General features: G+C 54.7%; 1 protein-coding gene across 1 annotated transcript in view; it reads left to right on the top strand.

Annotated features, from left to right (window-relative positions):
- Positions 1-17,537, top strand: part of BSN (bassoon presynaptic cytomatrix protein) — a 56,375-nt gene that overhangs the window by 1,936 nt on the left and 36,902 nt on the right. Inside the window, 1 exon segment of the mRNA XM_040646520.2 lies at positions 7,374-7,752. Within this exon segment, the coding sequence (XP_040502454.1) occupies positions 7,374-7,752 (379 nt within the window).

The following is a 17,537-nucleotide window of genomic DNA, read 5'->3' as shown; positions in this document are numbered from 1 at the left end:
TTCCAGCATGGAGCGATAGCAGCAGAGGCTCAGAGCACAGCGTTGGGGTGATGCTGCCTGGTGCAGCCCTATGCTAGTTGTTGCTGGGTGCTAACGTGGGTCTGCCTACCCCTTAGGTAGCGAAGTAGCATTTTCCTGGCTCTTGCTCACCGTAAGGCTGGTGCTCCAGAGAAGTCTGCTGTGCTCTCATGCTAAGCAAGCACATCTGTGTTTGTATGAAGTGTTTGGAGCATCAGGGGTGCCAGGGCTGGGGTTAGGTGGGGAGAAGACCAGGTCTGCGGGCTTTCAAGCTCGTAAAACTGGCGTGAATGTGATGTCAAAAGAGCACAGAATGGCTCACTCGGCTGATGGAGGCAAAATATTTGCTGTGTTAGACACAGCAGCTCCATGGCCCCGGGTGTGGGTGCAGCCCGGAGTGCTGGCTGCCTCCTGAGCTCTCCTGTGAGCGTGCTCGTCCATATCCACAGTGCTCAGCACACACTATCCATGCCTCTATTTCCAAAACAAACACACAGACCTGCAATCTGCCTGCTGGGTTCGAGTTTCCTGTGGCTGGAAGGAGCCTGGCGTTCCCCCGCAGGTGATGCTGCCCATCCTTAGCTTTGCTGTGCTCGTGCCGTATGGCTTCTGCTGGCTCTCCCCCACCCCATGGATCCAATGTTCCATCCCACTCCCACATCAGTGCATGTGGGGTTTGGCACTGGGTGTTTTCCTGCAGCTCGGGGTGCTTTGGGGAGCGCCTGCCATGCGTGCAGCTGAATGCAGAGGTTGGGTCGTCACATTCTCAGCTGCAGACAGTGCAGAGCTGCTCTCCGCCGCTCCCTGGGTTCACCTCCCGAAATGCATGCTCTGGAATGGGCTTTTTTTCCATTTCAGTATGAAACATGGGGTTACTTTTAATTTCTTTTCTTCCAATCCTACTTACATCAACTGTTATTTGGCTCCACAGCTGGGCTGAGGGACCGTGGGAGCTCTCACCCCTTTCCCATGAAGCCCGCAGGCTGATGTCTTTCAATGGACCTATTAATCTTCTTAGGGAGACAGTGGTTGTTCGGATGGCGGTGAGGGGGCATTCCTTCTTGCTTTTCTTTCTTTGAACACTAAAATCTGAGTCAAGTGGCAAAGCTGCTGGCTTGGAGCCTTCCCAGGTACGTCCATGGTGTGGCCATGCAGTGATTGAGGCACGCGCTGACGTTGGTGACGTTGCCATGGGTTGGCAGCTTGCTGTATGCGTGTCCTGCTCTGTGCTGCCTGGCCAGGCTTGGGGCATCCAGTGGGTCCTCATGGGAAGAGGTGGTATCAGCTGGATGGGTTTTCCTAAGAAAGCTGTGTTTTCCTGGATAGTGAGGAGCCTGCAAGGAAGACACACCTGATCGTGTGTCAGAGGTGTGTGTCAGACTGACAGCAGGCCGTGCTCTCCTTGAGATACGTTGGTTTTTCCCATGTTTCCCTACCAGCTTTGTCTCACACCCGCGGGATTTGGGGCTCCTTTTCACCCGTTCACAGCACAGTTCCATGTTGGAACCACACCACAACAGCCCTGCCATCGGTCCAGGGAGCTGCCAGCCCTTGGTGTCAGTCCCTCAGACCGTGCAGACCTCCTTCCTGCAGGAGCATCATGAGAGGACGGTGAACTGGGCATCCTCCTGTCCCCAGCACGGCCCTGTGTGCCAGATGTCTGCAGTAGATATACTGGAGCACACCGTGTCAGGGCTGCATGGCTGCCTTCCCAAGCACTCCCAACACTGCTGTATGTGAGGGAGCAGCTCTGGGTTCTGCTTGCAGCACTGCAGAGCACTCTTGCCCCTCTTTAGGGCAGCTCTTTGGTCCCAAAGAGTGGAAATTTCCACGCCGGTCCCCTCTTCCTGCATGTCGTGCTGCTGTGTTTGCTTGGGCCCAGCAGCAGAGCTCTGCTGTTCTCTGGTTTGCAGACTGCTAAAGCCTGTTTACCCGTGGTTGCTTTCTTAGACGTGGATTTGACTGTCCTCATTCAATTATAATAGAGCGTCAGTCCTTGTTTAAGCAGAGAAGATGGTCTGTATTCCTAAGTTATCCTTCAGCTTAGCCTGGGAGAAATGGTGTTCAGAAACATCACTGGGAGACAACTCAGAAGCAGCCCCTCCAAAGGAGTTCTCTTCTACTTTGTCAGCGTGCCTCCCTGGTCTCAAAGCATCTCCGAGCTGCTCTGCTTATTAGATTAGGATCTGATTCCTCTTGGCCGTGCCACTCGGTTTCAGGAAACCAGTGCCGATAATTGCCAGCTTCATTTTACTTTTCATTAACTAAAAACGCCATCCAAAGCACTCTGAATCAACAAATTATCACGTCTGCCGCCTTCTTCGAAACGCGCAAGCACAGTCAGATAGCTGCTTTGTGTGGGAACAGAACCACAGCATCACCCGGGTTGGCAAAGACCTCTGGGACCATCCAGCCCAGCCATCCTCCCACCGCCAGCACCGCCACGTCCCGCACTGCCATGTCCCCACGGCTCTTGGACACCTCCAGGCGTCCCCACCGCCTCCCTGGGCGCTTCAGTTTGAGATATTGAAGTTGACGGATTCTCTTTTTGTTATTGGTAATGCATTTATCCGTCGCTTTTGCTTGATTTCCTATTGTAAATATCACATTTGCACGCACAAATATTCATTCCTTCTGAGTCTGGTTTGCTGTTTGTGCTCGGGGTCCCCATTTGCATCTCCCGGAGCTGGGAGGTGCCCCCCCAGTATGAGCAAACCTCAGCACCCGCAGCCCACTGCAGCCTGATGGCCACGTCCCCATCCACGGCCGGACCTCACTGTCCTGCGTGGAGCTTCAGGGTGGGAACACCTTCTGCAGGAGAGGGGATTCTGACAAATGCAGCCTGAACGAAGCTCTCAGCTCTCAGCAGAAGGTGCTTGGTGGGTGTGGATCCCTCCTCCTTGCAGGGTTGGTTTTCCCCAGCATCCCCGTGGCACGTGCGGTGTCCTCTTTGTGGAGGTCATCACCGAATCCTTAGAGTTGGAAGGGACCCTTAAGGCCATCTGTTCCAACCCCCTGCCATGACCAGGGACACCCACAGCTCCATCAGTGCTCAGAGCCCCTCCAGCCTGAGCTTGGCTGTCTCCAAGGTCCGAGCACCACCACCTCTCAACATTGTCTATCCCCGTTGCCTCATGCCCTGCTGAAATGATGTCCTCTCTCAATTGCTCTTCCACACCTCAGATGTCAGCTCTCTTGGTAGCACGAAGCAGCGAAGACCAACGGAGGATCCACAAAGCGTGGGAAGAAGTTAGAGGGACGACAGGACGGACAAGGACATGACTGGGGGATGGTATAAGGGTGCCACTTGGTCATGGGTGGAAAAAGAATGAATGAATTTGGTTGGGTGCAGCCCTTGATGTGCCCCAGCACGGAGCAGTGGGCTCGCAGCCATCTCCATGCACCTCTCTGCCCCTGCCCACAGCCCATGGCACGGCCAGCCTCATTTCCTCTCATCCTGCCGGCACCGGGGCTGTTTTAGCAGGGTTTTCTTCTCTTTTTCTAAAAATATAGGTTGGATTCTTTCTGGTATGTCATTACTGCCTCTTTTTAAAGAGTACTTCTCTTCCTGATGGATCTTCCTACTTTTTGTGCCTGAAGTGAATGTTGTTTCTCATTCCGGGCTGAGTTCAGTTGACTCAAGCTGTCACGGAGATGGATAATGATACATTTTTTGCATCAGCTTTTAATTCTGGAACAGGGATGGAACTCATCCAAAATAGAGCCCTACAGCCTTCCTGGCTTCTCAATGGCAGAATGCAAAGCTATTGCTGCCGGGGTGGGGGTTGGAGGAGCGTGGGGAACCGTAGGTGCTGCGGAAAGGACAGCCAACACGGTGCTGGTGGAGCCAACCCCAGGCTATGAGCAGTGGGCAGCAGCTGCAGCAATGCCTCCAGACCCGGGACTGGATGGAGCTCGAAGCTCCAAGAAGAAAAAACAGAGCTCTGTGTGCAAAACCAGAGCTCTGTGCCACTCTCTGGGGCGGGGGCAGCAAGTCGAGGGAACACGCTGCGCTGCTCTTCCCTTTGAATTGGTTTCCAGAATGTGATTTTCCCAAAATAACTTAATTGCGGCTTTTTGTTTGTTGGTTTATTTATGTTTTTTGTTTTTTTTTTTCCCCTCTGTGGAATGTTCTATATTTGTTGATGAGCATTAAATTGACGTTTTGTGAGAACTGTCCAGAATGGCTTCAAGAACGGTTCCGCATTGGCAGCGCCTCCTCAGGAGCCCATCGCTGTGCAAGGGTAAGGCGGACGCATCCTGTGTGTTACTCTGCATTTCTCAACCTTGGTTCTCACTATCCATTCCAACACAGCCTTCTGAAGCTCTGTGAGTTTGGCTTTAGCTTGGGATACACCAAATAAACATCCCTGCCTGCCTCCTTGCCAGGCCATTCCTGAGCTCAGCCCACTTCTCCCTCGGCAGGACTTGGAGAACGTTCCCATGTCAAGAATGGACTCCTCTCCTCTATGCCAGGATTCCGAGATCTTAAACCACGAGATGGTTTCCTTCTATTTGCCCACGTCTCCCTCCTTTTTTTCCCCTTCTTTCTTTCTGACATCCATTGACTTGGCCAAAAGCCGTCTGCGATTGGAAGGGCACTCATCACCATTTGCTCTTTGGCTTCTTTGCGCAGCCCCGACAGATGTGCAACGCATGAGTTCCAAAAGCCCGCGGATGGATGGCACCTCCTGTGCTGCTTCCAATTCCTTGTTAGCACATTTTCCCTGAGCAAAAACCACGTGTCTGCCAATGAGAGTGGCTCAACCATCCGGGTTGGAAAAGGCCTTCAGGTTCTTCAGGTCAAGCTGACCTGCTCAGCCCCATCACCAAACCGTGTCCTGGGGGAGGTACCGTCCCTGGGGGTGTCCGAGAGCTGTGGGGATGTGGCACTGAGGAGCGTGGGCAGATGGTTGGACTGGTTGAGCTCAGAGGTCTTTGCCAAGCCCAATGACTCTGTGGTCCATCTGACTCTCAGCTGTGTCTGCACTGCTCCGGTGGTGCACCAGGAGAGGCACATCGCTTCGGGCGCGCGCTTTGCTGGCAGGAGTTGCATCTCACGGGGGTGGAGCAGCCCCAGAGCACGGAGCTGCGCAGAGTGGGGTTTTTCCACTGCTCACAAAAGTAATTCATTAAACACCCTGGCCTTTCACAGGAGCGTGTGTGCTGGCATCTAATAAAATCCCCTCTGACAGTTCCCTGTCGCTGTTTCTTGTCTGCTGCGTTGCTGTCTGTTCCCCGACCTCTCCGGAGCAGAACTGTTGTCAGCTTCGTGGCATTTGCTGGTTTAAAGCCCTCCAGTACACGCAGCCCCAGCACGAAATCCATCCTGCGTGCCCATAAGTGAGCACTTGTACTTGTGACGGGGCCGGTTTTGAATTGCGTGGCTGCTGCCTTTTTTGTCAGCTCAGAATCCAACGCAGGGCTCCCCACCTCGGATGCGTTTTCGGGGCCGGGAAGCAGCAATGTTCCCCAGCCCTGCAGATGTCTCAGCGAACCCCGTGCTGTTTCACTGGGAGTACAACTCCTCCTGCTCCGCTCCCTCCTCGCTCCTAAATAGGTTATATTCGCTGATTCTTAAAATCAGTCATGTGGATGCTCACATCAGGTTTCAGTCAAACCAAGTAGGTCAGATCTGTGCTCGTAGCGGAGCAGCTCCAGTCCCTGCTTGCTCACCGAGCCTCCATCTTCTGGCTGTCCGCATCCACACGTTTTCTCGCTTCTCGTGCTGTATCTCGGTTCGCTTCCTTCTCATCCCATAGGTTTTGTTGTGGGGTCGTGCGTTTTCCTTCTTTCTTTGCTGGCAGAAGAGCTGTGCTTGTCCCCAGGGCTCACTGTGCTCGTCCCCAGGGCTAACCAAAGTGCGGACCCAAAGCTGGGGCTGCAGTCAGGGGGATGTCTGCTTCCCCCACTCCCTTGAGCCCCGCCATGTGTCATACCAGGTGCCTCAACAAGGCTGAGCTAGCTTGAGGTAGGTTGGAGCCATTCCCTTACCCTAGGAATCCCCGCTATGCCAACGTAATGGGATGGGATGGGGGTCAGGTGCTGCTCTCCTGCATTGTTTTCACCCTTCCTAAGGCTGACGGCATCTCTTCACTTCATGACAAATCGTTTTTGTGTGGAATGGAACTCTATCCAGCACAGGTAGAACGTACTGGAGGCTGGGTTGGGGGAGTTGCGGCTGTGCAAAACTGGTGAATGACTGGTGAATGACTGAATTCCCCCAATGGGGGGAATCCTGCAGCACTGAGATGCCTCAGTTTGAGTGTCCACGAGCAGTAGACCAAAGGGCATCCCTCGGGAATGGGTTTGCAGCCTGGACACGGCTCCATCAGCGCCTGCAGCTGTAGAGCAGTGCTGTCAGCAAGTCAGTATTCCCAGATGGACAGCAGCTTCCTGAGCCCGCATTCCCCACCTGCCATCATCATCACCAGGGCTAAGGATGGCAGGGAGGTGCTGGGATGGGCAGTGCCCACATCTCCGTGCTCCCACACCTCCACCTCCTGCACTGAGCTCTCCTTTCACGCAAGGAGAACGTTGAGCGAGATGCTGCCGGCAGCTCTGCCAGCTGCAATGAGAACGACCGATGCCAAATGCTTCCCCCTTTGGAGAACCGGGTTTCAATCCATAAATTCCCAAAGCGCTGTTTTAATATTTATTTTCATCCCAGCTCCTATGGCTGCGGCACGGCGCGCTTTCAATTTCATTAGTTTTATGCACCCAAGTTCCCTCTTTAAACCCTCATAAGGTCAGGCCCTGCTCGGGTAAATCATCAATTTATTACATCTGAGATTCCGGGTAATGCTTTTCCTTAACCGGCTGTGGATGGCAGTGCGGGCAGCGGAGCTCCCACCTGCATGAGAAATGCTCGTGGGTGGTGCTGATCAGCTCCGGATTACGGCAGGTTGGGGTGGCAGAATACTGACATTGACTTCTCCCACGTGTAAGCGTTGAGCCCCAGGCTCTGCACAGCACGGGGAGGGGTGTGTGGGGCTGCATCTTGGGCACGGAGATGGGGCGAGGGCTGAATCCGACATGGGGCAGCACGGGAAGCTGTGTGCTCATGGGGACGCAGAGCCACTAAGCTCTTTAACCACGCCGTCCTTGGGAGTATCATGGGAGCTGGCAGCTAAAGCCCCTGCGTCGTATGGGGAAGGAAGGAGGTGGCATCGCTGCAGTGAGGATGGGGAAAAACAGTGTGTAGGACGATGACAGAATCACAGCGTGGTTGCGATGGAAGGGACCTCCCAGCCCCACCCGTGCCGTGGGCTGGCTGCCCCCCAGCTCAGGTCCCTCCGTGGCCTGGGGCACCTCCGAACCCCTCCTTACCCCTATGTCTTTTAATGGCATTTCAGCACGCCGAGGAGACCGGAGCAGCTGGACCACGCGGCCGGACAGCGATCGGCAGCGCCCTCCCTGGCGCAGGGCTCCGAAAGCCCCCGCGAGATGCGCGGCCGTGGGCAGGCAGAGGGACCCCGCAGGACGCTGCAGGTGGATCCCCACGGCCAGAGAGCCGGACGGTCACCCTCGGCCTCTCCGGAGCGGGGCAGCACTCCCACCTCGCCCTACTCGCTGCCCCAGATCGCGCCCCTGCCCAGCAGCACCCTCTGCCCCATCTGCAAGACGACGGAGCTCACCTCGGCGCCCAGCCAGCCCAACTTCAACGCCTGCACCCAATGTCACAGCAAGGTCTGCAACCAGTGCGGCTTCAACCCCAACCCGCATCTCACCGAGGTAACGTCTCTGTCATCCAAGCTGGGCTTTTAAGCATGGGGTTTTGGCAGCCCTGCCTGTTGGGGCTTGATGATCTGTGAGGTCCCTTCCAACCCAGGCCATTCTATGGTTGAAGTGTTGCGGGCTGCCAGGGAGTATGATGGTCACATTTTCCTGTCTCCAAGACGCTGCACCTTTGCTTTTGGCAGCTGCAAAGCGTTAAAGGTGTTGTTCTTGCTGGTCAATCAGTGGATAATTGCCTTAATATGAGCTGCCATCTGGGGGAGGAGGGTGGTGTGTTAATTAGGGGGAGGTGCTGGGGCAGCCCTGAGGTTTGGTGTGCAGCTGGGGCTTCTCAGTGGGATGCTGGCTGCTTGGCTGGGGTGGCCCTACACGTGGTGCTGCCCTGAAGCTCTGGGATCCAGCAGAGAGAGAAGTGGTTGTTGGTGCTTCCAGGAGATGGTCACGGTGAGTGATTGTGGTTTTGGGGTGAGGGAGTTGGTTCTGGCTTTTCTCACTTGGGTTAGTGCCACACTCCGTATGTCGAGGTGTGAGGTGGGTGTGGGGTGTCAGGTCCAACTGCAGCACGGGGCTGCCCATGTAGGGACTCTGTTAGAAGCCCCTGGGTGGGGTGGGAGGCAGCTGGAGGCTGTGGCCATGAATCTACTGCCTTAATGCTTCAGAAGCTGGGGGGAGCAGCCGTGAGACTTCAGGTTGTTAGCAAACAGGAGTTGGGCACTCAGGTCACCTGGATGCATGGTTTTATTGGAAGAGGTGAGCAGTCCCCATTTGTCCCAACAACCAGAAGCTGCAGTTTCTAAATACCTCTCTCTGGGAGGGACTCTCCATTCTGACCCCTTAAATGCAGGCGGTGCTGCAAGGCTGCTGCATGCTGTTCCTGGTGGTTCATGCAGCCCTGCTTCCCTCTTGTTCACGTATATATTTTCACGTGAGTAGTTGATGGCTTCTACTCTGTGGCTGCGGCAGACCCATCTTTCCAACTTCTCTTTCTGCTTGCAAGGCTCATTAGTGGGATTCAATTATCGGGGACGTCGTATTTGCTAAGAAAGCTGAAACCAAGGAAACCAAAACTGTGTTTTATGCAGCAAATGCTCTTCTGCACAAGCTGTGGGCTGCCAGAAACCACGAGTGGAGGGGTGGGTAAGGCACTTTGACCCTGCCCCTAGGTGAGGCCTCCCAAGGATGTGCATTTCTTCCAAGCCCTTTGTGTCTTCTCTTATTTCCATCTTTTTTCCCCCTTTTTCATGTGGCTTAGCAGGCATTTGATTTCCGAGGCGGGTGGTGCACGTCTGCCATCACAGTTGGCCACTGGGGCGCCTTGTGGTGTGGGTCTCTCCAATTGCTTGCAGAGTAATGCTGTCTTCTGTTTGGTTTCTGCCTCCCAATTAATTGAGCATTGGCTCGTTCTCATCTCACAGGGCCGAATAGACCCAGCCCTGCCTGTGTTGTCTGTGGTTTGACGTGTGGGTAATAGCACTGTTGCTCTAAAGTAAGCGCTCCCGTAGCTTTCCATTTTGTGGCATAAGGATGCACGGGTTTCATTCACTTATTTCTGAAGGTCAGAGCCCTCGCTGTATTTCAGGCAGGAGGAAACGTGAAGCAGGGAGCGCTGATGGCATCATTAAAGGCTGGGAGTGAAACGTGAAGATGTTATGGAACAGAATGGTAAAACCTATCAGTTTGCTCACACGCCCGTGTATGAAATGGGCTTTGGAACAGAGGTGCAGGATTCCAAGCACCACAACCCACTCCGGTGGGCTCTTTTTCCTTCTCGTTAAAACTTTTTTTTTCCCCCTTTAGTTTTCTTCCCTCTCAGAGGGATCCTTTTATTCCTTGGTCAGGCAGTTCTGCTGGGTGCCAGGCGGAGCAATGCCATTAGAAAAGCTGCTTTCCCTCCATCTTCTGCTTGCTGATGCTGCTCCCATGGCACCCTTCAGCTGAGCCATCCCGCAGCACGTTCCTCTGATTGGATTTGCTCTGTTTGGTACAATGAGAGGAACCTGCAGGCATCCTATCTGCTGCTCATGGCTTTGGAAGCGTGGCAGAGCGTTGCTGATCTGAGAAATGAATGCCTGCACTCTTCTCCGAAGGTTTTTTGTTGCTGCTGTTTGTTTCTCTTCATTCATTCCCTCCCCCTCCCAAACAATGTAAGAAGAACATTGACAAGAGGTTGGTTTTGATCTTAATCAAGAGCAGTGGTGCAGCATTTCAATACGCGCTTTAATTTGTGCTAAAATGATGCTCACTGTGTCTAATGGGTTTGCTTGGGACTGTTTGGGGATTACAGAGCATCCCTGAGTTCTTCCTTATGTTCCTGCAGTGCTTTTCTCAACTGGGGATCGTGTTCATCAGATGTGGTTCATCAGTGTTGCAATGCACTCAGTAGAACTCGATCTTCCCAAGTAGAAGGAGTGCATTTATGCACCTGCCTTCCCTTCCCATTGCTCTGCTCTGTGCTGTTTGGAATGTCCTCACTGCATCAAGTGGGGAGAATGCCTACAGACCGATGGCCTTCCAGTACTTGAAGGGAGCGTATAAACAGGAGGGGGAATGGCTGTTTACGTGGGTGGGTAGTGATAGGATGGGGGGAATGGTTTTAAACTGAGACAGGGGAGGTTTAGATTGGATATTAGGAGGAAGTTTTTCACCCAGAGGGTGGTGATGCACTGTAACAGGTTGCCCAAGGAGGCTGTGGATGCCCCATCCCTGCAGGCATTCAAGGCCAGGCTGGATGTGGCTCTGGGCAGCCTGGGCTGCTGGTTGGTGACCGTGCACATAGCAGGGGGTTGGAACTGGATGAGCATTGTGGTCCTTTTCAACCCAGGCCATTCTATGAGATGGTGTGATTGCACCAAGCAACTCTTCATGTTCTTGTGATGTGAGAATATTGATGGGAATCATAAGCCTGTCTCCCTGCACCATCAGGTCATGCACGGCCCTCACCTCTCCATCCCCTCATCTCCGCACCAAGCCCTCATTTTGTCCCGTATCTGCAACGCTGCACCCAAGGATGCTTCTCTTATCTCCCAGTTGGACTTTTATTTATTTATTATGCTCCATCTTTTCCTAAATGGGGCTGATTAGCGCTGAGCAGGGCAGCTAATAGGAAGCTGGAGAGCAGCACTCGCCCAGGCTTTCTAAATATAAACGACTTGCTTGCCACTGCTGCAGGCAGCGCAGGGGCTTCTGCAGCCATGCACGGGTTGTCTGCACGGTGGAGGGATGGCCGCCCAAGTCAGAGCCAACAACAACAACAGAAAAAGCTGATGAGTAATTCCGGCTGTTCCTCGCCATGTGCTGCCTTGCGCTCCTCTCTGCGCAAACGATTCCAGCAATGAGAAATCCACTCTTAGCAAATGTCACCGTGCGCCGGGCAGAGCGGTGGCTGCTGATGGGTGGTGGTGGCGTTGCTGACGAGAGGGCTGTGGGAAGGCAGGTGATGCACGGCCCTGGGAGCAGCCAGGGATGAGAGCAGAGGGCTGACAGAGCCCTGTAAGCCGGGCTGTGGTGCTTTCTGCTCGGTGTTTGCTTGCCTTGTCCCTGCCCGGTGTGTGGCTGAGTGCTGCCTGCAGGGCTGGGTGTTCTCCAGCTCCCACCTCGTGTGTCACTTCATTTGCTTCAGAAGGGAATCCAGCCACGGGCACGCTTTCCTCCATCACTGGGCTTCCAAAGGAGAACCCTGGCTGGGTGATGGGCAGCTGTGGTTGCGCTCTCTGGAGCAGCTGGGGCAGGGCTGGTGGCTCCCTGCATGGTTTTTAAACTGTGCTGATTTGCTCCCAGTTATCTCTTTGGGATGTCCCAGTGCACGGAACGTCCCATAGAGCAGCCCTGTGTCTGCCAGCAGGGTGGCAATGGGTGAACCCGCTGAGGTGTTCCTTGTGGCTCCTTCAGCCCCATAACCTGGCTGCCCCTGTTTGCAGGCCAGCATGCAGGGATGTGGTGCTAACTGGGCTGTGAAAAGTGGTTATTGTAGCCCTGATTGAAATGCTGCTTTATCTAGATGGTAAACCTTTTGATTGAGGACAGCCGAAGGGTGGGATTTTTCTGCTCTGGATTCAGTTGGTGTTGTAAATACGCCGTGCTGTTGGTTTAGCTCTCCTCTCCGGGAGCAATCAACGCAACGTTGTTGGAGTGGCTCAGTGGGGGAATTTGGAGAGGGAAATGTGGTCCCGGTGGGATGGGAACAAGCAGTGCTGCTGCGCGGTCTGTGGGATGATGGGTTTGCTGAGATGGGTTAAGGGAGGGGTGCAGCGCAGCCCTGCAGCAGCTGGAGACCAATGTGGGGACAGCAGTGGGGACAGCAGTGCCCTGCTGGCTCTGTGGCTGTGTTTCTGCCCGTGACACCCCCGAGCAGCCTCATGGCCGTCCCACTCACCGTCTCCTCCCTCCCCACAGCTCGGGCACCCTCCCTACATGCGGTTCTGAGCCACGGGGTCGGATCCCTGCCGAGGGTGGCTGGAAGCCTGCTTGGAGGAGGCGTGCAGTGGGGCAGGGCAGCGCGCATCGGCCTGACGAGAGGGAAGCTTTGGTGCCCCGTGCCCTCCTGATGAGCACAGCGCACCGTATTCCCGTCATGCAGAAACAGAAGCCCAGATGCTCGGGCTCCCGCGTTCAGCACACTGTAGGTTATTGTGAATCATCCAATATCCTTATCAGAGCACTGCAGACGGTGTTTGCATCAGTCACAGCACGGCCCGCTATCGGAGTCGGCGGCAGCGCTCGTCCCATTTAATTGCCACAAGCAAGCAGCTATTTGAAGCCCTGTCCCCAAAGAGCAAAAGAGCTTGTCAGGCTTTGCAAGAAGTGTGGGCTCAGCACAAGTCCCCCACAAAGGATGCGAATGTATAGGCATGCATCTGTAGGGCTGGACGTGCTGGGTTGCGGTGTGGGGATGTAGCCAAGCTTGGGGCTACAGGGTGGGAACCCCAGGGAGGGTGGTTTGATATCTTTGCCCGGCAAAGTACTGCAGTGCATGAAGGTGCAGGGAGCTGCAGGTGCTGAGCTGCTGCAAGAGGAGCGGGAGGAGAGGTGGCTGCAGCTCATTGGGAGCACAGCTCCAAACCCAGCCCAACCTTGGCTCTGTGCACATAGTGTTCCGCTTGGTCCCTCCTGTGCTCCCTTGCGCACTGTGAAGCCTTTCTACCCTTGCTGCCATCCCGTGTTGCTCCATCCCACCTCCAGCACTTGGCTGCTGCACTTGCCCATTGCAACCATCATAAACAGAGCGTGGTGCCTGGTGGATCGCATGCAGGTGCAGTGGGAAGGACGTGCTGAAAGCCAGTGGTCTGTGGCCCCTGTCACCCTCAGCACCCGAGGGAGGGTTGAATTCCCTGAATTTCTGCATTCCTCAGAAACAACCAGCATGCTTCTTGCTGGGAGAGGCTTGTCTTTGTGCTCTCCCTATTGAGAAACCTCTCAAGCCTTGAGAAGACCAAACATGCTGCTGCTCGGTGGAGCTCGGCACGCAACCACACGACCAGCTTGTGCACCACAATTCCTCCTTCCAGACTCTACCTTATGTTCTGACCTGGCCTATTAATTTTCCAGATGATGTGATTGTGGCTTTCAGGTTGGAGAGTGCTTTGAAAAATATTACCACGCTGGCACACTGCTGCTGCCATCTGTCTTCCGAGTGGCTGCTGGGGTGCTGCTGCTTGCTGGCGGCAGGCGATGGCTATTGCCATAGTGGATTAGGGGTTATAAAACCACAGCACTTCTGAAGTTCTGCTTCCTGTAAGTACTTCTGGGTGCTGGGCTCTGGCTGGAGGCAGGTCTGCAGTGAGAGGTCCCAGGGTGGGATTGCATTGGGGAGATGCACCCTGGGGGCTGTGCACGGCCTCAGCACCATCACTGTGTCCCCCACCTTCCCCACCCGTGGTCCATATCCTCCACCACTGCTCTCCTATCCCTGCAGAGTGCCAGGCAGGGGCTGCACGGAGTAGTGCCCAAACAGACGAGCGTGTGGGCAGATAAAAGCTAATGGGAAGGCAGTGTTTATTTGGCTGCAAAATGCTTTCTGCCTTGGTGCAGGGATCCTGCTGCTTCCCTCTTGCTGATCCAGCCCTGCCTTGCAGCTTGGGTCTGCCTGCTCGCAGACCCGCTGCTGTTTGGCTGGAGCTTTGGCTGCGCAGCACCCGGAACTGGAGAGCTCTGCAAGATGCAGAGAGCAGTGCTTGCTGCTGCTCCCTCGTCTGACAGATGTGCTGTCGGTCAGAGCCCGGCTGGCTGGTGGTCACGCTGAGCTGCCTCTGCTTGGAGCTGGGGCACTGGGACAAGATTTATGGTTTCTCTCCAGAAGCGGTTCCTAATCGGCGTTTGGAGCTTGTAGTAAATCAAAGGGGAGGTGAAATCAGTTTGAATGATGCAGTTTGCTCTTCTTTATTTTCCACTTAGTCTGGATGGATGTGGTCCGCAGCTTGCATGAGGCATCCACCGGGGTGGATGGGTGGTATGCAGAGATGCTGCTCTGGGGCTGGAGTGAGACTCACAGAACCACAGGGGTTGGGAGGGACCTGTGGCAATCACCTCATGCAACCCCCTGCTAAATAAAGCTCCTGCACGCCTTCTGCAGGGCACCCAGACACCCACCCTGAAGCAGCGTGCGTAAAGCTAAGGAACCAGAAAGACAGGAAATATTGCCTTTGGGCATTTCTTTTCTTTTAACTGAGCAGGTTTTCTATTCTGCATTTTTTTTTTCCCCCTCTTCTGTAGCAGTTTTTTGGTTTTGCAATCAAGGATTCCACCCATCCTTAGAGCAGAATGTCGCCAGATTGTGCTGTAAGCTGCCCTGGGGTTTCAGATGGGTCCTTCGTACATCTCCTGAAGGGAAATCTCTGTTCTGGAAAGGAGCTGTGCTCCCCTCACTGGGTAACTTCGTGTTCTCTTTGCCTGATGCTGGAAGAGGACAACAAACTCTTCATCAGAAGGCATTCTGTGCAGCTTTCTGGGGTCTGATTTAAATGACCAGCTGGGAGAAGTGCTTGATGGCCTTGGTGAGAGGATGGCTCATCCAGACAGGTGCCTTGGGCAGGAATCTGCTCTCAGGCTGTTCTGATGGAACGCCATGCATTCTCGTCCCTGGAGAAAGGAGCAGCAAGAAGTGGGCTTAAGCTGCAAGGCAGAATTAGGTTAATATTTTGGGACTGCTCTCTAACCATGAGGACAGTTAAGCTAAAGCCCTGCTATTCCCCCTTGCAGTGCCCACCCAGTAAATCCACAGCGGCTAGGAGGCGTAAGGACCGTATTAGACAGCCATCTGTCGGGGGAGCAGACACCTCCTGCAGAGCCCTCTGCTGCTGCAGGACATGAGGGTGAAACCCTGCAGCCTTCAGCATGGGTTTGCTGGAGCCGAGTATGGTGTCAGTACAGCCCAAAGCCAGCAGCATCTCCAGGGAGAAGCAGGGTGCTGCAGAGAGCAGGCAGGGCTGGGCCCCTTGGATGGGGTAGCCTGCCCTGTGCCTCCCACTCGTGTGATGGAGAATCCTATGGAGCACGTGAGGTGCTTTCCTTTGAATGCCCATCTCGTTCTGGTTTCCACCTCGTGGGGCTCTGCTCTTTGAGCCTGGTGAGTCCCGGCACCTTCTCTCCCCAGCAGTACTCCTGCAGCACCAAGATGGCCCCTCCAGCCTTCTGCACCCCGCTGTGCTGCTCTGCAGCCCTTTAGCTGGATCGTGGTCACCTGGTGAAAGTCCTGGGGAGAACTGTGCAGCCCAGGTACCCAGCAGGAGCAGGAGAGGCGTGCACCATTCCTTCTTTGTGGCATTTGTTCTCATTTGTTCAGTACTTGCATCCATTGAGCAGCATGGAGATCCAAACAAGGGCACAGGCCATGCGAGTGGTTTCTGGTAAGGTCAGCCCAACCATGGGTAGTGCACACTGCTGCTCTTTTGGCTGGTGCTGGAGAACAAGAGGCTGGCTTGGGTTTTGCTCTAGGTTGGTTGTTCAGGTTGGTGTTGGTTGGTTGGGTTGGTTTTTGTTGGTTAGTTGAGAGCGTTGGTTGGGTTGGGTTGGGTTTTTGTGTTGGTTGGGTTTTTGATTGACCTTTTCACCCCGAGTCATTTCTTACCCTGAGGAACTCAGTGCAGGAGGACAGTTAGTACTTCACAGTGAGCGTGCTTAAGGTTCTCACATCATTAACCCTTGTCATTTCTTCTCCCTCCTTCTACCACTTGTCCTCCCACCTCCACCCACTGCACACACACACATCTGGCCACTATTGCTCGGGGTTCCCGTTGTTCCCCTTATGCAGTTTCTTGGTTGCCCAAGGCAGACCACAGAAGTTTAAAGGCTTCCAGCCCTTCAGAGCTCTTCTGTTGTGTGCATGTTGTCTAAAGTTTGCTCCAAACATGGGGGGAAGTGCTACCTGTAGAAACCTTATCAGGTTTGGGGACTGGCAGGCTCATCACATCTCTTGCTTTTGCTTTCCTATGGCTGTAGATTTGTGTTTTGTCGATGGTGTGGCTAGCTGGATTGTGAATTATTCATGGCAGGGAACTTATCATGTTTATCTGGAATAATTGTGTAATTAAATCTGTTTATGTATGTAAAGAGATCGTGCAATGTCTTGTCTATCTTCAGGCCTTAAATGCTGTAAGTGCATTTATTACATACTGATTCATAGAATCACGGGTTCGTAGAATCGTTTGAGTTGGAAGGGACCCTTAAAGGTCATTTAGTCCAACTCCCCTGCAGTGAACAGTGGCAGTTGCTCATTCCCTCTGGTTCAATAAGAGGTGCGTATTGCAGTGGGGTAAGAGGGCGCATCTTGGCTGCTTCCATATGGAGAGGATGGGAGGCCCCAGAGCACTGTGTTTCTAAGGATACTTTGGGCTATTTATGCCCTGCCCTGAGCACCAGCACGAGTCCCCACGCTCCTCTGGACCACTCCTTTGGTTGCGCAGCAGCCCGAGTTATGGGGACCCGCAGGCGTCCAGCAGCGAGCCGCCTTGCTGAGAGGAGCTGTGATGGCAGCCAGACCAGGCAGAGCCATCCATTACGCCTTCCGTGACCTCACACCGAGGTTCTGCAGCCACAGGGCTTGGAGCTGCACTTAAAGCACGTCCGCTCTGCCATCTCACGAGGTTAAAGCCCAGGGTGAGCTTTCTGCCATCCCCCCCCGACCGCGCGCAGAGGAAAGCACCCTCCGAGCACATCCCTACGTCCAAACCTTTCGTGTGCTCCCGTGGACAGGGAACAAAGGCTGTCTAAACAGGAGCTAGTGAGGCAGCAAATCGCACAAGAAACATTCCCTAATGAAGCGGAAGGACTTGTCCCTTCGCCTGGGGCAGCAGCACTGCGGGCGCGTGGAGCCGGGCAGCGTTGCGCAGCGAGGGGCCCTGCGCCCGGGGAAGGAGCGGCGGTGGCACGCAGGCAGGGGCAGAGCACAGGGAGAGAGGTCCCCTTCCTCTCCCCCTGGCCTTTAACCCTGCTTTGGGCAGGAGGGCAGAGCCGGTGCTCAGCGAGCGGGTGGCAGTGATGGGCACCTCTCCGGGGAAGCGCTGCCCGGTGCGGCACAGCAGATCGAGGTCAGTCCCAGCGCTGCTCGCTGGTGGGGTTGGGGGTGTTTGCTGGGTAAGGTGGGTGCTGTGGGTAAGGAGGGCTGGCAGTGGCGTGGTGGGCTCGCTGTGTCCCCCAGGACAGCCCCAAGCTTGCTGTTGTGCTCCCAGCCCAGATCAGAAAGCGGCTGAGTGCCCGACTTCACCCAGCGCTACCAGGGCTGGGGCTGGGAGTGGGGCACTCGTGGGTACAGGGAGGGGCAGCCATCCCCAGGATGGAAGGGCAGGGCA

The sequence above is a fragment of the Gallus gallus genome, chromosome 12 (assembly GCF_016699485.2).
Source record: "Gallus gallus isolate bGalGal1 chromosome 12, bGalGal1.mat.broiler.GRCg7b, whole genome shotgun sequence".
NCBI classification, from domain to species: Eukaryota; Metazoa; Chordata; class Aves; order Galliformes; family Phasianidae; genus Gallus; species Gallus gallus.
Note: the sequence above shows the minus strand (reverse complement) of the source record. Positions and strands in the feature narration are given on the sequence as shown.